Genomic DNA, 24,654 nt, shown 5'->3' on the forward strand with positions numbered 1-24,654 from the left:
CTGCAAACTCCCACCCCAGCAGCCCTGTGCTATTGTTTCTCTGGTGTCCTGGGGGCCTGACTGACCCCCCAGCAAGAGGCAGTGGCGACGGTGGCATTGCATTTGAAGCCAACAACTCAATTCATGCTTCTTGGTTCATTAGCAGACCCAGCTGTGGAGCAGCAGGTCTCCCCTGGCTGCAAAGCTCTCGCAGCATCCACGGTGTGACTCTGCTGCTTCAGATTCCTGCAGGCTGTGTAAATTCAGAGCTTTTTGCAAACCTCTGCATCTCGGTTTCAGCAGATCCACTGTAGCTTCTCCTCTCCCAGAGCTCTGTGCCTTGGATCTATCAGCACAGATCGATGCTGTTTTGCAGATAGTCCCAAGATCATCATCCCCACACTCTGCTCTGCACCTCCAGCCTGTTCTGAGCAGCGCGTGGCTCATCCCTGGCTGTGTAGGCTCAGCCTATAGAGAGGTCTTGAGATCTGGGGATGCCCAGGAGAGACACAGTATCACATCCAAGAAATCCTCAGGCTGCCAGGACAATGCTTTCCAAGAGCCACATCCATATCTACGTGTTTTGTTGTTTGCTTGTTTGTTTTTTCACTGTGTTTTCAGCCACCCAAGCCTTGTCTGTTTGTTGTCTGTCTTCTTTATTCGTAAATGGTAATATTACTATATGGCAACACTGAGTTCCTGTCAATCACAATTTATCAGGCACTCTCTGGCCATTTCCTGTGTATCTGGTTTGAGATACTGTAGGGAGTTTATTGAACATGTCACTCACATATAATGAAATGTCATTCTGTTGCAAAATAAGACAAAAAGTAATAAAAAAAGGCACCTAACATGTAATAAGTGGGTGGGATTTTGGATTCTAAATCCTGTGAATTAATAGACAAGTGTATATACCTGTCTGAGAAGAGAATTTGTAGCATAAAATGTTTTCAAGTTTGTATATTGGAAATTATCTTAGGTAAATTACCCTATAAATCCACTGCAGGGAGCCTTATGATCAAAATCAGAGTGTGTATTTCTACCCTTTGGGAGTGAGGTTCAGAACAATCTTCTAGAAGGGATCACGTAAGTTAAAAACCTGATGTGAGATGGAGCTGGACACCTTTATACATGGGGTGCTGGGCCAAAACTGGGGTGCACTGTGCAGGCACAGAGCTGGGGGGTCCAAGAAGTCCCTTGCAAGTCTGTGTTCCTAATGTTGGGAAGTTCAGCAGCCTTAGCCCCAAAATTATTAAAGCTCATCTGTTAATTTGTGCTTTTCCATGTTCCAAAGCCAATTGTGCTACTGATCTCTATGGGAGAAGATACAGAATTATGAGGCTGGTTAGACTTGCTGTCTTTTTCTTCTTTCCAAGGATCCCTAGCTGATCCTCTCTCCCTAATAATTTATGATATTTGGGATGGGATTTCCATCCCCCATTTGGCAGCTAATGTGAGATTTCTTTGTTTGTCTGCGCTGGGCATCTTCATTTCCTCGCCATTTCTGATGTATTGCTCATCAGCGCAGCAGTTAAGGAGTATAATTGCAGTGTATATCATACTGTAGTAAATAGCGGCAATAATAATCAAATGATTGTTCATCACATTTAATCATCGGATTCAAAGGCTGTTTGCTATCCCAGCTGCATTGTTTGCATATCCAGCTGTTGCAGGCAGCCTGCTGTGGGGAGACTGCAGATATATTTTTAACTCTCTCGTTTCTGTTTCCTTCAATTCACATTGCAGTGAACAGCGTGGAATTTGAAAGCAAAACAGAGGAGAAGAAAGACGTTGATGACCTGACAAAAGATGGGCCTAAACCAATCTTGCCTTACAGTTCCATGTTCATCTTAAGTCCTACAAATCCGTAAGTCCTCTGACTATCTAATACCTCTTATGAGTTACTTGAAGCAATAACATTAGTTTGATCCTCATCTCTGCCAATCAAACACATTGGGAAATTAAATAAAAGCTTATATACACTGCGGACCAGATGTTGGGATATTTATTGCTAAGGAAATAAACTGCCAGTATAGGGAAATGATGATGCTTTGTGCAGAGACCCTTAGTGCCCTGCTGATGGTCAGGTGAGCTGTAGGTCATTGAAGAATGGGAGGATGGAATGTCCCTGGGAGAAGACACGACCAGGAGAAGCAACTTGGGGGGTGGTTTTGGTGTCACCTAAATCTTGCAGCTTCCTCAGCTGGAACTCACGTTCTTTCCATACTAGTAACCTCACATCACTGAAAACTTTGAACTTCTGGGAAAAACGTGAATATTTTTCATTTGCCAAGGCTGAGAGTACAGCTTGTGGGATCTGCTGGGATTACAGCGTTTCTTCCGCTTCAGGCATCTCTGCCTCATGGGGAGCTTTGTACTCAGAGCCTGTAAACACTAAATGTCTTGCTCCGAAGGGCTGCAGGACTAGACAAGAGCAGCAGGGGTTGTAATAATTGTAGCATGAAGGCCTGTGAGTCATTTCAAGCAGTAACTTAAGGTAACAGAGGGCGTTGGAAACTTCTGCCAACACAGAGATCTACTAGGAGCAGATGCGATCATTTCCCTCTGGCTCCAGTAGACTTGTTGCAAATCCGCAATGTTGCCCTCTGAGGTTGTGCCCTGCATGCTCAGATAACCCCAAAAGCTGGACTAAAAGGCCACTGAGAAAAAAACAAAGCTCACTGGGAGAGAGAAGTTCTATAACACAGGGCTAAGGGGAAATAACGAGATGAAGATGGAGCTTGAGGAACATCAGCAACTTGTTCTCCTTCCTCTGGACATGATGCAGGCCCAACGGGATCTCAGGTGTTTTGGCTGGTGTTGACTTCTCCAGAGAGGTCTTCCTGCTTTTTAGGGTACAAATGTTTTCCCCTTCTGGGAAGAATCAATGGAATGTATCACTTTCCAAGTGCCACCCGCCCTACTAGAACAGACATGCATTTGAAATAATTTCTGAAGCACTGCTGGCAGTTTACAAATTCTCCCGCATCTCACTGCTGGTATAAACGATGACGATTTAAAAATAGGCACTTGTTATTTCTTCGATGAATTGAGTTTGATGCATGAATTACAGTTACAAATGTTGTCTTTCACTTCTATGGATTCACAGAGCACAAAGATGATAATCCTGTTCCGTCAGATTGATAACCAGAGTTGAGGGTCCACAAAAGCACTTTTCTTCATGTTATTCTGTATCAAATCTGTTTGTAATTCTTTTTCGTTCTGAGTCTGTCAGCAATCCAGAGAAAATGAATATATAAGTAGATGTGAAAATTTAATTCTATCTGTTCAGGTATTTGCTTAGAGAAAATGTGATATAGTAGCTGAATTACATTCTCAGATAGCAAGATTGTTGGCAAGTTACACCCATAATTTGATTCGCAGACAGAACCTAAGTCCTTTATTCAGCTGACAAATACGGTGCAAATGTAGAGTTGTACGTGCAGGTCAGTATTTGTGAATTGTGGTCAGATAGCGTTATGAACTGAAATTTGTGAATAGTTTCGCATTGCTTAGAACTCGAGCATTTGTCACTTTTCTTGGTCACAATTTGTGAACAAAAAGATTAGGTTAAAGTAATCAAATACATTACTGCAAAGTGTTTGCTCAGTTTATAAAGCGTATCTTAGAATGAAGTACAGGCAGAAGTACTTGGCAAGAGAAATTGCTAGAAGTAATGTAATACTCATAGCTACCAAGCCGGTTTCAGCTCGGAGTCTCAAAGTGCATGGCTAATATCTCAATTTTAAAGGGATTAGTCGATATTACAAGGATTTCAAAACTAGTTTTGAGTTCACAGGACTTTTGCATGTGAGTTCAAAGTGAAAAGGATGGGGGGGGGGGGCGGTATATAAACACATTTTGTAGAATTGATTCTCAATGCTTGAAAGCTCTCAGTGCCCCCTTGATGGATGTCATTGCTTTGTAGAGGGGGCAGGGAGCAGGGCAGAGATGTTAAACATCTGTAAATCTCACCGCAAACTGGAGTTTAAAGCCATCGATCCTGGGTTTTGTTTTCTTATTATCATAACAGGAATCCAAAGGGTGATATTCCTGGTGAACTTTGTCCTTCTGCCACTCTTTCATACCGCTGTGCGTGACTTGCACCCCCTGCAATCCCCTCCCCTGTGCTTCCCTTTGCAGGATTCGGCGTCTGTTCCACTACATCGTCAACCTGCGCTATTTCGAGATGGTCATCCTCATCGTCATAGCCCTCAGCAGCATTGCCCTGGCTGCAGAAGACCCCGTCCAAGCCGAGTCACCAAGGAACGATGTGAGTACCAACCAACACAAACACAATAAAGTTGTTCTGCTTCTCCCAGCAGTTTTGCACATGGTGTGTCTGTTCCCATCTCCAAAGGTTAACAAGGTGCACTGGCAAGCAGAAAACTGGAGCGTTCTCTGATAATGTATTCAGCTAGCTTGTCCCACTATCAAAACGCTCACAATTCCTGCCGCTTCCTGCTGTTTCAACCACATCTGATTATGAGAACCTAAAAATCATTGGTGGTTTAGCTGGTGTGAATTATGTGGATGAAGCTTGAAAAGCTTTTGCATCGTTTGGCAATGGGAAGGTCCAACCCAGGGCTGACGTTGTCCTAAGATCCCCAGCTTGCTAAAGCAGAGCTTGAGGAAGTAGAACCAGCTATGACTTGTTATCTTGGTGGGGCGTGGCAGCAGCCTCCTAGAACTAGCAGAAAATCTGCTTCTCCATGGATGTCAAACCAAACTCGGAGACTTTGGGTACTGTTATAGCAGGACTAGGAGTCAGTCACCTTTCGTGTGAGAGTACGTGGCCCAGCAGTGTTCATGAAGCAGGTAGCTGGGGGTCTTTTTTCAACCACATTCACGTGAGGACATTGGCACAGAGATGGTCACAGTTACATGGACCCCACAGAACTGAAGATTAAGTATAGAAACTGCAAGATGCAGCTGCCTAATTTTGCACTCTTTAGGGTAGATAGATGCAGTATGCAGATATCGTGTGATACTTACATTGACTTAATATCCATTCGCTATGTATAATCGTGTGAATCTGACTGTGAATAGATGCTTCCCATCCACAGAATTATGTTAAAATATAGGAGATCTATAGATATTTAATGGACTGGTATTGCCTCCTGTGTCTCAACCTGCTCAGTATTGGCTTTTTCCAGACAAGGACCCACTAATCCCTGTATCGGTAATGAGCTGAAGTATCTATGAGCCATCCCTCTTCATCCTTAATAACTGTGCAATCAGTTTTACCAGACTTTATCACTCTCTTACTCTCCTGAGGTCTTTAATGGTACTATCATCAGCTACACCAGAAGAGAAGTCCAGGCTGCGACACACATGCTGCAAACAAGCTCTTTAGGAAATTCAAATATTTCCATTTGGAATATCCATTTTGCCTTAATAAACCTGCCAGATATGCAGGTGCGCTGAAGCAGCCCATGGGCAGGCATACTGCAGTCTGGCAAGGACTGGAAAAAATGTTGCTGTTTGAATCAGACGATTCGAGTTCGTGCCTGAACTGTTTGAAAGCATCTCATGAGATGACATATGTGAGATGGGGATTGGTCTCTTCTCCCAGGCAGTCAGCAATAGGACAAGGGACCATGGGCTTCAACTCTGCCAGGGGAAATTGAGGCTGGAGATTAGAAAGCAATTCTGTGCAGAGAGAGTGGTCAGGATTGGAATGGCTGCCCAGGGAGGTGCTGGACTCACCGGCCCTGGAGGTTTTGAAACTGAGATTGGACATGGCACTTAGTGCCGTGATCTAGTCAATGGACTGGAGTTGGACCAAGGGTTGGACTGGATGATCTCTGAGGTCTTTTCCAACCCAGTCGATTCTGTGATATACTTATTGTATCAAATAGGCCATTGATAGAATAGACTTTTTACTCTTTGCAGATTATTTCAGTGTGTAGTCTCCCCTAACGCACATTTCTCTTCCCCATTTAGGCTCTGAAATACTTGGATTATATATTTACGGGCGTCTTTACCTTTGAGATGGTGATCAAGGTAAGTTGTTTTCTTTTCAAGCAGAAAGGTTTGTCTCTCCTTTCAGTTTTACACTCATCTACTTCTGGGAAGCCAGATAAAGAGAGCGGAACATGATGGAGCTCCCTGGGGCAGCTGGGCAGGTGGTGGAGACGGAAAACTTTAACTCAGGAGCCGTGCTCAGAAGTAGCCAGTGCACAACAAATGCCTTTCTGTGGTGGCTCTTCTGGCTTCTTTAATCTCACATTTTATGGAGGAAAATCAGACTATCTTTTGTAGCTGTGGTTCTGTAAGACAATAAGAAATGTGGGTGCCTGATGCAGAAATATCTGTGCGTGGATAAGGACACAGGAGCTGATAGGGCTTACTGAGACACATCTGATACCTCCCTTTTCCTTTGCTGGTCAGAAATACTTATAGCAACTGATTCTTGGTTTGTCCTGTTTCAAAAGGTTAAGGGTTTATCATCTTTACTCAGCGGAATGATAGTTTTTGCTAAGATGATGGAGCAATAACTTTCCAGAAAGCACGACTCTAATAAGTCAGGATTTATTCTTGGGGTAACGATGGACTTATTTTCGCTGCCAGGGCAAGATGCAGAAGACATGCAGGATTGTTTGTTCAGTAGAAGGATGTGAAGCTATGTGAGGAAAGCAGCTTTACATGGGTAGTTATAGGGCTCTCGGAAAAGCAGATAAAATGTCTGGCATGGGCTTGGAAACTCAACTCTAGAAGGTCTTTAGCAGCACTGTAAGGCGAGACTCATCTCACGCAGGAGCAGGTCAGGCTGTGCCGAGCAGCATCTTTCAGCACGTGCCCTGGAGCAAACATATTTCTCTGTTGCATTTGACTGTGGGTCTTCCCATCCTCTCTGTGTTTTATGGTGTAACATCCTGTGCCAGTTGTTAATTCCTATCTGTTAGTTGGGGGTAGAATAAAATTAAACTGTTTGGCTATTACATACACAGACTGCTTTTCCCGTAAACTAATGCGTGTCTGTGCGAAGAATCCTGTGCGGCAGTTGGCACTCGTGTCTCTCATGTTTCTGGTTACAGTTTATTGACTTCATCTTCAGTTTTGACAGAGCTCTTGGTGCCTGTTAGAGGTAGACAGCTTGGCCGAGCATCTAGGGCAGGGCTGTAGGAGTAGTTACATTTATACAGTCCTAAAGCTACATTCAGCCCTTTGAAGGCAACCGCAAGGTTGGTGTGGCCCCTGCTGAAAATGAGTTTGACGCCCCTGCTCTAGAGGTTACCTGGCTGCTGTGAAGCCCTGAAGAAGAGCTTGCGAAGGGTCATTTGATCAAGGACATTCCTCTGTACCTCGATAGTGTTGATTTGGTACTTGTTTTAGTTAAACTCTTTCTTTTCCTGTGTTTTCTCCCAAGATGATTGACTTGGGGCTGTTACTCCACCCTGGCTCCTACTTCCGTGACCTGTGGAATATCCTGGACTTCATTGTGGTCAGTGGGGCCTTGGTGGCATTTGCCTTCTCGTAAGTACATTTTCCTTAACATCCCAATTTCTAGCAATAGGTTGCAGAGGAGGCAGGACGCTGGCCTGGGGCTGCTTGAAGTGTAGTGTTTGTGGCTCAATTTCTCAGCAAAATATTCAGTTTCTGCCCTTTATCATCTTGTAGCTGGGAGGAAGAAAAAGAAAATACCTAAATTTGTGTTGTAGAATCTCTTGAAAATTCTCCCACCTTTAGGGTAAGTCCGTTCAAACACTGAACCAAGATTTTTGTGACCTTCTGGCCGACTCCTTTTCAAGGACACATTATAACAGTTTGTGGCAGTCTTTTGTCTTCGGGCAATTGTTTTAAAAGATGTTCTTGCTTTGAAAAAATAGTTAATGAAATCAGCTGATAACTCAGTGAACTCTACCAAACATTATTCCTAGAGTCATGGGTATTTCTGGTTCATATAACTTGGTATTTCTCTCCTCCTCTCTCATTCAGGGTACTTGCATTTCCAGAGTTTCACTTCTAAGGCTGATTGCACACTCCCTCTATCACAGCTCTCTGTTTATGACAATAAATAATGTTCTTCTTTAATGTCATGGAGGATTTTGAGCAACAGACACAGAAGAACATCTTTTAAAAACAAAGATTAGTGTTTAGTTTGAGCATTTTTTTCCGAAGAGACCAGAGGAAGAGCGATGTTGGTCCTTCAGAACCTGGGGAGCTCAAAGTTGGCTGGTGGAAAGAAATTTTCCACATGTAGTACCAGGCCAAGGAATAATGGTATTGTGAGTGTTTTCCCAATAAGCTCTTAGGAGATGACCTGGAAATAGGCTACAAGACTTGGCCAGTTCAATATTCTGCTAAATTAGCCTTGAGTAATTACTGTGAACATTTAGCAGCTCATGCTTAAACTCCCCTCACGCGTTTTGTTGACGTGATGATTGGTGAAGGCGAAGAAATTATCTGTGTTTTACGTGCTATTTAGAAACAGCATTCACCTTAGTCAAGGAACTGTGGAAGCTTATCTTGTACCTTTTAGACTGACTGTAATTTTTAGGCAGACAGCCACAGGTGATGAAAAAATATCGGCATGTCCCTCACAGCGCACAAAGTTACTGGGACCTTTCTGGTGAGGTTGGCCTGGAATATTGCTCAGGAGCTTTTCATCTTCTGAGGTGTCAAAATTCGTTTCACATTAAGACCGTGAGATTTGTATTTTAGATCTTCTATTCTTCATAACAAATGCTGGATTTAAAAAAAAAAAAAAAGTCTAAGCTACTTTGACCAAGGAGTAAATGGACACAAGTTGATGGGATTGACATTTTTTTAATGATTTTTGAGCCAGTTGAGGAGTGACACTTGGCGATATTGGGCTTTCTGTGCCCAATCCTACACCGAAGAATTGGTTAGATCTTGGAGCAAGTTGTATCTAATATAGATTTTTCAAAGGGACACTGCCCTCTCCTCTTTAAAGACTTCGTCACTATTCATTAAAATTCATTTTCTGAGGAGCCGAGTGCTCTGTTTTGAGCAAGATTATTTCAAGTTGGAATTGCTGGTCTAGTGAGTGTCTTGCTTACCTAAAATTTGGCATCCAAAACCAGGCTGCTTTTTAAGCTTGACCAAATGTGTGTGGCTTATTTTCCCCGCACATTAAATGTATTAGCATAAACCCTTTCTGAACTGGATGTGGTAGACTGAGTTAAGCAAAAACTTACTGTAAAAAAGTTTAGCAAGTTAACGAAGCTCCTCTGAATTGGAGAGAGGTATAAAAGTAAAATAGCATTAGTCACAAGTATTAGTTTGCAAAACAATATTACTCAAGTCTGCGGTTCACTGAGAATTTCCCTTTTCCATTAAGAATTCAGATTTTCAAGGCAGACCAGTAGAAAAGGGGCATTTTGTGAGCCCTTGAGAACAGCTTTTTGTGCTGTGAGAACAAACATCAGGGTTTGCCTTTAAAACATTGGCTCTTTGTGCAGGATTTTCTTTTGGGCAAGTTCTGGATTAAAATGAATGCATTTTAATCCTTCTGAGTCTTTTTGTGCTCGGTTTTATATTGGGCCATGAATATCTAGCAGCATCTCGTCAGCCTTTAAAGAAATTATAATACCTGCACATCCCCTGACTGTGCTTCATAATAGCGTGCCCCAAGCTGCTTCTATTTTACATGCTCCTTGAGTAAGTATTGAGCAGGGATTTACAGAAAATGAATGCATAAAACCTACCTGACTATTTGCTGTCTCACAGATTAAAGCAAGTCAAACCTATTTCTGAGACTCGGAAAGATTTGCATTTCTTCTGTGATTTGTATTGTGGCCGCAACCTCTGCTGCGTGTCCATGTTTCAGCCGGCGGTGAGGGTGGGCATCCAGTTCAGAGAATGCTTGTAGTATCTCTGGTGTAATCTGAGAGCAGGAAAGCCAGTCGTTAGTAGATGAGATGACATTTTCTCTGCTCCTGCTGGTCCCGTTACAAATAATAACCAGCCTGGGACTGCGTAGATGAAAATTGGGGAGATAATCATGTCCTTAGCTCAAGTGCGTTGTTTGGTTCAACCAGACGGGCACACCGAGCCTGCTGAATTTTGATAATCCCCAAAACGAGCTTTTGGAAAATAAACGGAGTAATTTCCATGGTTTTGTTAGTGGGATTTTTCTAGCAAACACTGCAGTTCTGTCACCCATCGTCAGTATCACTGTACGGCTGTATTTAACGTGGCTGTTCCCAGTTTGTGTTTGCAAGAATACACCATTGCCACTCGGTGGGTGTGATTTAACTCATGCACGTTCTTGACCTCGTTGGTGTCCAGCGAAGGTGACGTCAATCAACTTCTTGCCGCATAGACATGTCACCGAAAACCTAGGAAAAGAAAAACAGAGCTCCCTGAAACGCTTCCATCTGGAATATTGCAGCAGCCCGTGTTTGTTTAGGCACCCGAGATGTTATAAGTCACTGCTGCAAGGTACATAAAATCCACCTCAGCCTCTCAAACCATTTTACCTTCTGCCTGTAGCTCTTTAGAAGCTATTCTGTGCCTGATTCTGCTTTGAAAAATTCAAATCAAGGCCCCCAGCGAGATGCTAGAAATATTAATAATACTGCTGATGATAATGTCTTCCATTTAGCAATGTATTTCGAAGTGAAATTCATCTCTTTTTCTAGAGACAAACATGCCACAAATATACAGGCTTGTTTTAGTCTTTGGGGAAATAGAAGTAGAGAAGCTTAAAGCAGGCTATAGTAAATTTGCCATGAAAATTTACCAGCCCCAAGTGTAAAATCTCTGCATTCAATAGAAACAGCTGATGAATAGCAGCAAAGAGATTGCGTTTTTTTCCATTTTCAACAATAGGAAGGTGCCTGAGGTGCGCAGAATTTCACACAACTCTTTGAAAAAGCAAATAGCATTTGCCAAACAATTGAAGTTATTACGTCCCAAAGTGCCAGGAGGATGACGGTGTATTTGCCCTGTCTGCTTGTCAGTCGAAGGGCTGATGCACCATGGGGGGGTGTGTGGTATATGCTCTATAACCAACCTGTTGCTTCCTTGCGTGTTTATTTAGATGAATATTGAGTCGGTGGGTGTGGGACGGGATGGGATGATCCACCAGCACGGATCTGGATGTGCATGGGGTGCACTGTATCGCCTTTTGCTTCTGTTTGTCATTGACTCTGCTCTTTCTTTGTCTTCTTCTTGCTGGAATCTCTCTCTAGGAGTTTCATGGGGTAATATGTTATTCCTGTCTCTTGCTGCACTGTTATGCCTGTCAAACGTGTGTACACACACTTGCCACTGTGGAAACGACCCATGTTACACCCATCGCATCGACTCCTTTGTCCCTTTAATGCTCATTATTCAGTGAAATGTATTTTTCCGTAACAGTCCTCATTCATCCTAATTTTCTTTAAGTAGCAGATAGAAGCCAAATAGACCAGAGAGTCAGAAACTATAAGAAGCAGGTATTTTGTACCAAAAAGAGTTGAGGGGATGACTTAGTGGGTACATCTTCAATGTGTGAGTTGCAAATCTTAATAACTAAGTTTAACGAAGCAGTTTTACTCTCATTCAGAGAATTGCATGTCTAAACTGCGTTAGCAGTGCTTGGAAGCTCCAGGCATAATTTTGTGCAGTTTGCGCAACGTGTCTCAGCCTGGATTCAGGATTCGGCACCTGAGAATGGAGAAAAACCTTTGACATGAAAACATAGCGTAGGGAGATTATCAAGAGGTTGGCAGGAGGGATTTGTAAAGGAGGAGGCAGCAAAAATTGCATTTAACCATTTGCAGGGAGGCGGCGGTTTTGTTGTCGGTGCCGTACAGAGCAGATAACCCAGAGGTGCCATGAAAAGGATGGAGAAAAGGTCTTTGACGCGCTCCAGGAAATCGGGAGCTTGTTTCTTCCTTCCGTCTAGGAAAGCAGGTCGCTTAGACCCCGGCAGAGGATGGCTCTGTGCTTGGGGGGAGTTGCGTGGCCTCATTTACCTTTCGGTGCAGGAATTCGCTTTCTGCTTTGGGGATTACAGGCGATCGCAAAAGGCGGCGACTCCACCCTGCTCTGAATATTTGATGATGTGACTCCGAGAGGCCCATGTTACATGAAATCAGAGCTGCTGGCAGCGGCTGCAGAAACAAGAAGCTTCCATTTTAAAGGACTATTAATTTTTTAAAGGATCTTTTATTTATTAAGGGAAAAAAGGCCACACAAAGCTCTTTTCAAATATTTGAAATGTTTTAAATAAATGAGCAGCAGACTGCCCCAGAAAAAAAACAGAACTGGCCTAATGTGACTAGAAGTGACCTAATGCTTTTATTTTTTTGTCCTTGTGATGTTCTTTTTTAAAGTCACCAGCCTTCTGTTTGCTGACTGTCTTTATCCCACTTGCTCTTTTGGATTTTGTGGCTGTTATTTTGAGGTCACCTAAGATCTTGTTCTTCCATCGCAATCTCTTTTTGTTGTGAGAAATATTCTGGTCACATGTGTGCTCGTATACACCTTTTGACTGAACCCCAGTTCCATCTGGACCTTTTATTTTGTGGGACATCTGGCTTTGTACTAGAGTGGCGTAGAAAACAATATTTGCGGAGGCGGCTCTTCCGAACGCCAAAACCAATTCTTAAGGTCTTATTTGACAGGCTGGAATATTTGCGGAAGATCCATTTAATTAAAATGCAATTTGCAGCACTGTAGTTCAGAGTACCAGTCTGTTGAAAAAGCTTTTTCCTATAGCAGGAGCCTTGCTGTGACAAGAAATAAATGTGGTTTTTCAGGATTCTCTATATGACTTAGATCATAAATCCCATTAACATTTAATTGCCTCATGCTCTTTATTTGCTTAGGTCTGAAAAGAGGGGAAAAAAAAAAAAGCAATCAGCCCTTCTTAGTGTCCTTCATTCATGCAGAAGGAATTTTGCAGGAGTGGAGCTGCCTGACTGTCACCTCCAAGCTCTCACCGCAGTCATCATCTTCCTCTCCCATACACCCAGGAGGAAGGATTTGCTCTTCCCCACCTCTTCCCTGGTCCCCAGTAGGTCTGTTTAACCTTCCTGGAAATATTAAGTCCACAGAGGAGTCCTGAACTAGCTCATTCAGAGCCAAAAATTGTCTCTGTTCGTGTCTTGAACTTCCCTTCCAGGACACCAGTCGTTATTTAGCTCAAACACACGGCAGCACATTAAGCGGGTGTTCAGGTGTCTGTGATGAGGAGCACTGGAAGGTGCTGTGCAGAAATACTCTGTGGTTCTGCCTGATCCCAGGTGAGGGCTGCTGAGGTTTATCAGCTCAGTTCCTACCCGCCAGTGGCTGTGCTGCTAAGCCGGGCTTGTGTGTGTTAATCTACAAATCAGAAACGTGGCCACAAAGGATTGAAAATGGAATCTATTTCTGGGTCAAAATGCCCTGCCTCCTACATACCAATTTTTTTCTCTCTGGTTTCCCCAACCACATCTCTCAACCCTCTCACCTTTACTCTTCTTCTCTCATCTCTACTTTCCTCAGCTCCCGCCTCTTTCAGCCTGGACATGAGGAAGAAATTGTTGTCCCTGAGGGTGGTGAGAGCCTGGCCCAGGTTGGCCAGAGAGGTGGTGGATGAACCATCCCTGGAGACATCCCAGGCCAGGCTGGACGGGGCTCTGAGCAACCTGAGCTGGTGAAGATGTCCCTGCTCATGGCAGGGGGGGCACTGGGGGAGCTGGGAAGGGCCCTTCAACCCAAACCGTTCTGTAATTTGGTGATTCCTCATGCCCTTCTGCCCTGCCTTCTTCACACAGTTAAACCCCAAATCACTGGGCTACCTGGAGCAAGTTGACTGCAAGGAGAGCCAAGGTGATGGACATGTGCTTGGTGACCATCAACCCTGGGGACAGGCTGGCCAAGCCAGGTGGTTTCTTGTTCCCAGTAACCTATTTCCCCTTCTGCTCCCCTCCTGCCACTGACTGTCCTCCCCAAGAGGCTGAATTAATTGTTCTGCAGGCAGGAAATTGCTAAGGACCAGCCAAAGCTGCCTGGGGAGCAGAATCATAGCATCAGAGAATAGTTCAGGTGAGTAGGGGAGCTCCAGTTGAGCTGTGGTGACAGAGAGGGCAGGGACTAGTGCTTGATAGGAGGTGATTTGAAGGCAAGTATGCAAAGCCAGATGTGTGCCAGATCTTCAGATATGCTAAAACACAAAGAGAAAGCCAGAAAAAGTTATGTTGGTTGTGTCTGCTTCATCTGGACCAAATTTAAAGGGTCTCTAATGTGAATTGAAAATTATTTCTTCTAAATGTCTTATAGTTATTCTGCAATATTAAATCAGTCCTGTAACTCCATGAGTGTTAGCTCAGCTACCTGGATTTACAGACATGTCAGGTTCCAGCTGTGGCTGATTAAAATGGCCCTAAAGCAGCCCTGAAAGACAAACCAGAGAGAGGAGGTAAATCTCTGTCTTCTTCCCCTTCTTTTCCATTTCTATTAAATCATGTGCAAAGGCAGCTTGTGTTCAATGTCTGTGTCGCTGGGTTAAAACCCATGGCCTTCCAAAATCCCTGTGTCTGGCTGCTTGTTGGATTTCAGGACAACTGCACTGCCTGTTAATTGGAGAAAAACATCAGAGATGAGACAGGAATGCGTGTTTCTAGGTTGCAGATTCTAGTCCAGTGTTAACATTGAGTAGTACAGTATTAATATTGAGATATTAGTCTTTTAGAAGCAGATAGAGTACAGAAAGTCACGTCTGGCAGGGTGGGGGGAAGCTTTGCAGTCCACGGCATGCACATACATCTTGTGGGTGTCTTGGGTTAGTTATTTGTGTTTCTATTGCTTTCCTGTTGGAGAAGATAAATGTTTAGCAATGTGGAGGAGTATAGAATAGGTAGATCAGCATCTGCTCGACGTGTTGTTCATTCACACCTGTGTTACTCCAGTACCGTCTCAGACCCAAACCTAGAGTCATGAATAAAAACCCTGTAGAAGATTTTCATCCCATTTTTCACTTCATGCGAAATGAAGGGGAATGTCATTGTTTTGCTGTTGCGTTGGAAGAAGATGTAACTGTGTCTTGGAAGGGGGTAAAATACAATTTTTTAAATTTATTTCGGAAGTGCACGAGGAAGTAAACACTGTTAAAACTTCTTAATGGTAACAAGAGGAATGATCTCAAGTCTTGCACAAAGTTTTAATCAAAAACTGAAGCCTGCATGCTTAAGTGGGAAGTTGCCCTAGCACTGCTCTAGGCATGTAATATGCCGTCATATTACATGTTCCCGCATGGATTTGGTAGCATGTCTTCTGAGAGAGACCCAAGGATGAGGCTACGGGCATGGAGAGCAGCTCTGGTCCCTTGGAGACGCTCCAGTTCCCTCTGGGCATTAATGTCCCTGCCAGAGGAGTGCAAGAAGCTCACAGAGAAACGTCCTCCTGTCTCACCCAGGTGTCTGGGAGGGACAAGAGCCACGTGTGACTTGGGATGAAGGTACCGAGCCTCCTTTGCTGGTGGCCGCAGCCGGGGTGTGTTGCTGCCCTGGCTTGGGCCCTTGTCTGGGTGGGGAGTTGGGGCAAGAAGGTCACCAGATCTTGGGTGACGCTTGGTGGCCTCAGCGAGGTGACCGAAGGCTGGAGAGCGTGAGTGGCTGAACACGAGGACCGTGTCCTGCTCCAGCCTTCCTCCCGCACACGGCTCAGGTGGGCATCCCTCTGCAGTCCTCACCAGTACTGGGCATCCCCGGGGAGGATGGTGCCCAAAAACTGGAAAAAAACAAAATCTCACACACACACACACAAAACCCACCAAAACCAAAAACTCACCGAGCATCTACAGATGTTCCAGTGAATGACCTGAGGACCAAACTCTTCCCTCTGTTGTTCTTGTGCATTTTGTCCCTTGCAGAGGAACCAAAGGCAAGGACATCAACACCATCAAGTCCCTGCGAGTTCTGCGGGTCCTGAGGCCGCTGAAGACCATTAAACGGCTGCCAAAACTCAAGGTTAGAGAATAAACACAAATCTTTCCTTCTCTCGAGGTTTGTAAACTGATCTGACTGGAAGCTGATGAACTAAACTTAATCCAAGTTATTTTTGTTCCTTTTATTTTTTTTTCTATTTATCTGTTTGCCAGATTTATAAAAATAGCTGTGCAGATGTTTAGTAAATGTCAAACAATTATTTCTTTTGCAAACACTGTGTGCAATATTATGAATTATTGTGAACCCACATTAAAATCAAACTTCTAAAAAAAGCAAAAAAAATGCAAATAAATTGAATTACAGTTTGTAAGTGTGATGCTTTTAATAGCGATCCAAGAGAAATAGGTTTTGAAGCGTTTGACTTTCCCTAGAGCAATTAATATGAATATTGCCAGATTTTCCACAGCTGTCTAACAAGAAATGGCATTGCTGTATGAGGGTTTTTAATCTGTTCATCTTTTCTATTAAAGAATATACAGTACAGGGTTTTATAGCAGTACCCTTTCATCTCTAGAATACTAAGTCATCTAGTAAAATAAACGTAATGGTGGTTACTTATACAACTCCTTTTCAAGAGCACTTTGAGATACAGCCAACCCCTGGAAGCAAAGAATGGAAGGAGTTACAAAATTTAATCATTTCTGAGTTTGGGGGACTCTTGGGTACCTGTTATAGAAGGTCTTTGTGTTGGCATCACCGCTTGCAGGCTCTGTTCTGTGAGAGATGGAGAAAAAGCGATGGGGGTTTTTACAATGGTGAAACTCTGGTAATTCCTGTTTTCACGTAGTGGCACGTGAAAATCAGGGCTAGCTGTTTTATAGATGTGCTTTTGTCCTTACCCTCTATTCATCCTTAAATAATTTTGATTTTATGCATATTTATGCATGCTAAATTTACCTCAAAAGATAAGGAAGAGTAATGTTGAACAATGTAGAAAATGGTCTTTATTTGCTTAGAAATTTGAAATGTACAGCTCTTAGGTCATAAAACATCAGCCGTAGCTCAGTTCTACACTAGGACGCCGATCGCTCGCTTTTCATTGAACGTCTTCCTTATTTTCAAGCCTTTTTACAGAGTAATTTTACCTCTTCTAAAGATGTATTCAGAAATCCTTATGTGAAGCAGAAGACATATTCATATGGTTTGTCTTCAAAATTATTTCATTTTCTTTTTCCTAGATGTGGTCTTGTACGCAACAATCAGCATGGTTAATTGGCTGATTAGGGATATTGCCAGTGTTTTAATTCAGGATTTCTGGGTTGTGTCAGGAGTGTAATTTTGTGAATTATTCACCTCTATTCAGAGGAACTGGAACACTATTGTACGAACCCCGTGCTTGGGCAGTAAGGCTGCTCAATTTCTATTTATAATGACAAACTTCTCAGACTAAAATTAAACTGCAAATTACTTGTAACAATGAATCAGTGACTAATAACCAAATAATAAATGTATTTGAGAAGTTCATTGCAGGGAGTTCAGAACTGACATATGCTGACTAGATTAGTCACATTTTCTTTTGATAGACAGTACATTAGAAAGATATTATTCAAAGCATTTGGTTGGTTTGTATCTGGTATATTTTCTTCATTCTTCAAACAGTTCAAATAATGGTCAACGAGTGACACATTTGATGACTTTTTACCTGTGCACTGGGAACGCATTAAGCAGATGTAGGAAGCCAGCGTGATTTCTCACAGCTCGAGTATGACTCTTGGTCAAACTCTTGGTGTGCAAGTCCATGGAACCATCCACGGGTTGTAGGTTGGGTTGTTACTCCCAAATGTAGTTAGATGTTCGATGCACTTTTCTCTCGACCCCTGACCCTTGTTCTCCTCCGTCCCCAGGCTGTCTTTGACTGCGTGGTGAATTCCCTGAAGAACGTCCTCAATATCCTCATAGTTTACATGCTCTTCATGTTCATTTTTGCTGTCATTGCTGTACAGCTCTTCAAAGGCAGATTCTTCTACTGCACGGATGAGTCGAAGGAGCTGGAGAAGGACTGCAGGTACATGAGGAAGAGTGTGACCAGCGGGTCGAGGGAGGTTTATCCTCCCCCTGTACTCTGCCCTGGTGAGGCTGCATCTGTAGTTCTGTGTCCAGTTCTGGCCTCCCCAATTTAAGAAGGACAAGGAATCACTGGAGGGATTCCAGGGGCAGGCTACAAAGATGATTAAGGGTCTGGAGCATCTTTCTTCCCACAAGCTGTCCCTGGTCCCTCCCACATTAAGTTGCTGAGGGGTCTGGAGCACCTTTCTGATGAGGAGAGGCTGAGAGAGCTGGGGCTGTTCAGCTGGAGAAGAGAAGTTGGGAGAGATCTTATCAGTGCTGATCAATATCTCAGGGTGAGCATCAAGAGGATGGACCAGACTCTGTTCAGTGGTGCCCAATGCCAGGGTGAGGGGCAACGGGCACAGACTGAAACACACAGGAGGCTCCATCTGAACATGAGCAGAAACTTGTTTGCTGGGAGGTGCCAGAGCCTGGCCCAGGCTGCCCAGAGCGGGTGTGGAGTCTCCTTCTCTGAGACATTCAAACCCCCTGGACCCACCTGTGTGATCTGCTCTGTGACCCTGCGTGAGCAGGGTTGGGCTGGGGGATCTATAGAGGTCCCTTCAGCCCCAACCAGCCTGTGATCCTGTACGGCCGGGGGCAAGGGTTGGTGGGGGGAACTCAAACTTCCTCTGGCAGCAGCATCTCTCTTAACTGTCCCAAAACTGCGTCGGTTGCATATCTGCTGAGCTTGAGGCCTCTCCTGTAAATCCCAGCAATGCTTCAGCACAATTACCCTAGAGGTGAATTTTCCCTTTTGTTGTTTTAATAGCTGCATTGTTCCCAGCTCTGATCTAGCAAATACTTACTCAAATGCTTAATGATACAGGGGAGAGGCTCCTTTTCCCAGGGAGGGCTAGGTGTGATTGTAAGATAAAGAGTTTTTGAAGGTATGGGGTGATTCATTTTTCTACCTGCTGCCTTGATTCTTAAGGCTTGTATGAATTAGAAAAACATAATGAATAAATAACCAGAAGTGAGTCGGGTAGGAAGTTAAAGAGCTCCCAATTAGCTAGAAAAGAGGTCAGTATTTAAATATATCAAAAGCCCTGTCATGCTTTGTCCTTTGCAGCAGGTTGTCAAGGTGTTTTACTCACTGCAATGTGCTTCTTTCTCACTACCCTTTTGTCTTGGCACCCAAACCGCATCCTCAGCACCAGCCAGGTCCTCCTGTGTCACCCCTTTCCTGCCACCTTGCAAGCATAGGACGTGTATCCGGTGGGATCACCTGCATGCAGCAGCCGTGGAGGCTGTCGCTGCAGTTCTTCCTTGCAATAAAGCTGATATATTACAGAAAGAAATAGAAACTATATAAGAACATGGAGGGGAACTTTCCATATGCCAGGTCCCTTGGCCCATCAAAGCAGGGTCCAGCTAGGAGCTGGATTCAACTCTGAAGTAGAAGCCAGAGACTTTTCTCCATCAAGCAGCAGAGTCTTCTGTAGGGTCAGATAATTTAAGGGCCAGCCTGCTGTTAATTGCCAGCATTTTCCTAATGGATAAATGTCCCGATTATGATTCCTTTAATTTCTAGACTTCGGGTCCAGTTCCTGTGGCTCAAAATGTCTGAGAAAACGGTCTTTACTTCTATTACAAGCCTAGGGGCTGTCTTTTTGTTTGTCTTTAATACATAGCGCTGTCAGACTCCGCTACTGGGGCTTTTCAGCGCTCCTCAGTGAGTCATACGCAGTGGCTGATTTGGTTTAGTTGTCTCATTCGTTCCGAATCTCTGTCTTTCCTAGGGGTCAGTACCTCGATTACGAAAAAAACGAGGTGGAGGCGCAGCCCAGGGAATGGAAAAAATACGAGTTCCACTACGACAACGTGCTCTGGGCTCTGCTGACGCTCTTCACCGTGTCCACGGGCGAAGGGTGGCCCACGTGAGTACCCGGGCTGGCAGGGTCAGTGATCGCGCAGGGAACAGCGGCTTCCACAGCTCTGGGGGACACGTGGACGGCAGGTGACCTGTGAAATAAGAATAGTCTTTTATCAGCTGAGCTTTTAGTTTCCCTTGTGTGATTATTGGGTGAATCAGCAGGCAGGGCTCTGCGTTTTTCTCGACATTCTTCTAAGCTTGCACAGGGATGCTTAGGGAGTTTTCAGTACTTACTAGCTCACTTGCTGCGGTCTTTTGGACTTGCACACCTTTCTCAGGTGTAAAATTGATAATGGGAATGCAAGAAAATGTGGGGAAAAAGTATTGTGATCTATGCTGAAAGTATGCTGGGTGTGACAGTCCCAAAATTATATTTACTGTTCAGCACATGACTTTATTTTGGCACGCTTCTCTGCTGGGACACATGGAGTACAATTCAGTCAGGGTTTCTCCATGGCAGGCCTTCCCTCTCCTCCACATTCAGCTATTTCATAAAATAAAGAATAAAACATGCAGCATCAGTCTTCCTTCTCCGGTCCCTCACTGTGTTCCCCTACTCAGAGATCATCAACCCCTTTATTTTCCTACCTTTACTTCATCCCTGTTGAGCTGAGAAGAGAAGCCAGATCTGACTGTATCATCTCCCCTCGGCCAGGGGGATCAGTGGATCTGGACACAGCAAATCTCCATCATTCTGCAGAATGGTGAAAACAAGGGTTTCCCTAAAAATATCCTCAGGGAAGACTTCTTCCCAGCCATAGGGATGGGAGTGAGTTTGACCTGAGCATATGTAGAAAACCCTCCATGTGAGTGAAGGCCAGTGAGCGACTATCAGGGTGTCATTGGTGCTTCACACGGATTTCATTGACTTGTCTTCTCTCTTTGCCCTTGATTGCAGCGTGCTGAAGCACTCGGTGGATGCCACCTACGAGGAACAGGGTCCCAGCCCTGGCTACCGAATGGAAATGTCTATCTTTTACGTGGTGTATTTTGTTGTCTTCCCTTTTTTCTTTGTCAACATCTTTGTGGCGTTAATCATCATCACCTTCCAAGAGCAAGGAGATAAAGTGATGTCAGAGTGCAGCCTTGAGAAAAATGAGGTATCCGCATCTTCTGAATCCAGAGTTGGGGGCTCAGAGCACCTTGATATGGTTGGAAGCCAAATCCTCATCTCTCCTGTGCCGTAGGGGCTTTAGAGCATTCGGTACCTGAGGGTGTAGAGACCAAACAAGTTACAGACAGTTCCAGCTTTTGCCTAAAAACAAAACCAGGGAGAGCCCTTGAAAGCTGCACGTTAATAAACACCGTCACACATCCCCATGGACTAAACCTCTGCTTCAAAGTGAATATAGACTTACGTGTTAGATCAAGCATGTACGTTTGAAAGGAGACAGATATATTTGGCTTTTTAGAGTCATCAGGAATCAAATGGAACTACAATTGCTGCTGCTCCCCGAAGGAACAGTCCTCTGGCCAGGCTGCTCTTATGCCTGGCTGAGATGATGTGCTCCTGATGGCAGCCAAAATTAAGACCAGGGCAAGCACATACGAGGCTTTTCTTAACGCCCTAGCAAAAAACCCCATCATTTTCAGCTCAGGAACCTCCTGAGTTGCACGTGGTTTGTCTTTAGTTAGCAACATCTGTGTATCTTCCTTTGTGGATGTACCCAGTTTCCTCCTGAGCTCATGCAGATTTTTAGCATCTGCAATATTCTTCCTCTGCGGTCCCACAGCCTCAGTGGCCTATTGTGCAAAGAACCATCTCTTTTCATTTCTTTTGAAACTGGAACCTGATTTTTGATGAAAAGAGATGACTTCTTACTCAATTCTTAATTAGTGCATTGTTTGCCTATATGAATAAAAAGTCCAAAATAAAGCAGAATATTTAGAGGTGCTTTATCCACATTATTTTTCAATAGAGCAGAAAATACTTTTGCACTAATTTAAGACTTTGGATTTTTATCTAAATCCAAGATGAGAAAATGCTTCACAATCAAAACTTCTTGTGGGTAGAAACCAATTTTTAATGCAATTTTATTCTCATAATGGTGTGAACAGAAATAGCCAACTAATGGAGTCTTTGAGAGCTCACCTAGTAATGGTTATTGGATAATTTATTGGTTGAGTTCAGTTCACATTTTATGAGATGTTATTAGCTGGACAAGTTTGGCTGTGTGTGAGAGCATACCTGGGTTTCACAATACTTTATTTTAAACGTAGATAACATCTTTACATATCCTCCAGTTTCTACAATTACATATCAGGAGGAATTGGCAGAGGGTTTTCTGAGTGTGGGTTCCCCCTGCGTGGGAAGGGATGGGGCTGTCATGGAAGGCTCTCTCCTAGGATTGCAGGGGCCATAGGAGTGTTGTAGGGTTTAAAATATCAGTGAATACCCAAAATCGATTATAATTTAAGGATCCTGTGCTGCGTTTTACAGGGGGAGTCAGTGCTTGCATCATGTGTGAGAAACTCTTAAAAAACCATCCTCCACTACTACTTGTTCTCCCAACAATGTCCTGAGTGATAGAGACTGCCAGCCCTGTTTTTGTATTCTTTTCATCCCATTTTTGTTTTGTAGAGGGCCTGCATAGACTTCGCCATAAGTGCCAAGCCGCTGACCCGCTACATGCCGCAGAACAAGCAATCTTTTCAGTACAAGATGTGGAAATTCGTGGTGTCCCCTCCCTTTGAGTATTTTATCATGGTTATGATTGCACTCAATACCATTGTCCTAATGATGAAGGTTAGTGGCATGTTACTGAATCTGTGCAATTTGGGTCTAGTGAATGTGGTGTCTGCTGGAGAGGCTTTGTACACTCACCTCTTCTCATCTGCCTGATGTTTTTAAGATGCCTTGTGGGATTCCTTTGGTCTCCAAAGGGAGGTGGTTTAGTTGTGATTTTTACAGCGAGTTGTGGTTTTTACACTGAGGGTGGTGAGAGCCTGGCCCAGGTTGGCCAGAGAGGTGGTAGATGAACCATCCCTGGAGACATCCCAGGCCAGGCTGGACGGGGCTCTGAGCAACCTGAGCTGGTGAAGATGTCCCTGCTCATGGCAGGGGGGGCACTGGGGGAGCTGGGAAGGTCTCTTCAACACAAACTGTTCTATGATTCTACGTGGTGAGATACTGTAAATGGAATTCCCCTGCACAAGGCTGGTTTGGCCCTCAGCCTGTTCAGCGTGTGGCCAGTGGGATGGGAACTGGGCTTTGCAGGTCTGGAGCTCCTGGCGCGACCTGGGACTCCTGCCAAAGAACAGGGTCACTTCTTGGGGATGCTCAAAATCCAGCCATCCCAGGGGAATTACTCACATTTGCGGCAGTGTCAAGCTGCTGGAACATGATACACGGAGTTTAGGAGGAGGCGCAGGTGGCTGCGTGTTGTGGACAATCTCCCCTCCTGACTCCAGCCTCAAGTATCTTCACAGTCAAGTAGTCACCATGTTTTTAGGGTCTGTGGGTATGAAACACCGTTCTGCACTCATGCTCAGGTTTCAAAAATGTCTTTCCTCCCTCCTGTTACATGTTGTGCTTGCACAGGGAGATGTACCCCAGCAATTCTCCCAGTCCTGAGGTTATCCCAGCAGCACCATTAAGACAGCATGTAAGCAATAGTGGGCTTCTGGAGTGGCATGAATAACTGTGGTGTAACCCCAAGTCTTGCTTAAAGTGAGCACCAAATCTCGACTAAAGTGGGCAGGAGTCTTGCAGTCAGGCAAGTCAGCTGGGAAGGTTTTATTCTGTAAGTGATCTTCCAGTAACAGCCTTTCTTCCATCCTGGTTTAGTTCTATGATGCTCCAGAAGCATATGAAGAAATGTTGAAATGCCTGAATATTGTGTTCACGTCCATGTTCTCAATGGAGTGCGTGCTGAAGATCATTGCCTTTGGTGTGCTGGTATGTGCCCTCCTTGTTCACTTTCAGCTGTTTTCTCTCTACATTAAATGCTTATATTTCATGACATGCATTTAAAAAGAAGCAAACAAAAAGAACCTGTCTTGCAAAAAGAAAATAACCCCGTGATCCCTTTATCCCCCTTGTGTTTTCATTCGACAGAATTATTTCCGAGATGCCTGGAATGTCTTTGATTTTGTAACAGTGTTGGGAAGTATTACTGATATTTTAGTAACAGAGATTGCGGTAAGTACAGTTTACTCAATTTGCTTAATTTACTGATAACGTTGTAGCTTGTCAAGATGTTACATCTTTCTACCAGCCTTATTCCCTAGAGCTGCCTCTGGGACTCATGTGATGATGTCCTGGGTGACCTGGCAGCCTGGTTCCATCTCCTACTCTGTCCATGGAGATGAGCAGGGCTGTCTGCGCCAAAAACTGTCCTGCAAGTAGTTGTGGTGGGAACGACAGTGTGAGTGACTCTGCCGGGAAACAGTCTCTCTTTCTCATTCAGCAAAAGACTCTAACCCCGAGCTGGTTTTGCCTATTAATGGAAAAATCCTGTTGAATTTAAGAGAAGGAAAAGTTCAAAAGGGTTCTGTTGTGGACTGATGTTTTGTAGTGTGAGGTGCTTTGCAGGGCACACACACGGGTCTGCGCCATGGGGCTCCCAACCAAAATTGGGCACAGCGCAGAGTGAAGGGGAGAGATGATGGAAACATAGGAACGGCCAGGAACTCATCAGCCTGTGCAGTCTGGGTTGGGGGAACACGGTGCTTTTCTGCTACGTGCACAAAAGCTTTGCAGGGCAATTATTACAACAAACAAAGACCGAACTTTGGAAGGACTGCTCTCTCCCTGCTGATGAGCCCTGTAGATTACACAAAGTGTACAAACTTGCCATTAAATTATACAGGATTTTTCCATAAGGGCAGCAAATGTCTGACTCGAACCTTGACAGCCTGCTA

General features: G+C 44.2%; 1 protein-coding gene across 1 annotated transcript in view; it reads left to right on the forward strand.

Moving 5' to 3' along the window:
• The window catches only part of LOC309447442 (voltage-dependent N-type calcium channel subunit alpha-1B-like), a gene marked incomplete at both ends in the record, with an annotated part of 271,855 nt that overhangs the window by 202,338 nt on the left and 44,863 nt on the right, over window positions 1-24,654 (forward strand). The window contains 11 exons of the mRNA XM_082068050.1: window positions 1,726-1,846; window positions 4,123-4,252; window positions 5,926-5,985; window positions 7,352-7,458; window positions 15,791-15,887; window positions 17,711-17,871; window positions 19,658-19,795; window positions 20,690-20,891; window positions 22,373-22,537; window positions 23,579-23,689; window positions 23,849-23,932. Of these exons, the coding sequence (XP_081924176.1) occupies window positions 1,726-1,846; window positions 4,123-4,252; window positions 5,926-5,985; window positions 7,352-7,458; window positions 15,791-15,887; window positions 17,711-17,871; window positions 19,658-19,795; window positions 20,690-20,891; window positions 22,373-22,537; window positions 23,579-23,689; window positions 23,849-23,932 (1,376 nt within the window). The remainder of the gene's footprint in view (window positions 1-1,725; window positions 1,847-4,122; window positions 4,253-5,925; window positions 5,986-7,351; window positions 7,459-15,790; window positions 15,888-17,710; window positions 17,872-19,657; window positions 19,796-20,689; window positions 20,892-22,372; window positions 22,538-23,578; window positions 23,690-23,848; window positions 23,933-24,654) is intronic.

This window comes from Streptopelia decaocto, assembly GCF_964273445.1.
Source record: "Streptopelia decaocto genome assembly, chromosome: 17".
Classification (NCBI taxonomy): domain Eukaryota; kingdom Metazoa; phylum Chordata; class Aves; order Columbiformes; family Columbidae; genus Streptopelia; species Streptopelia decaocto.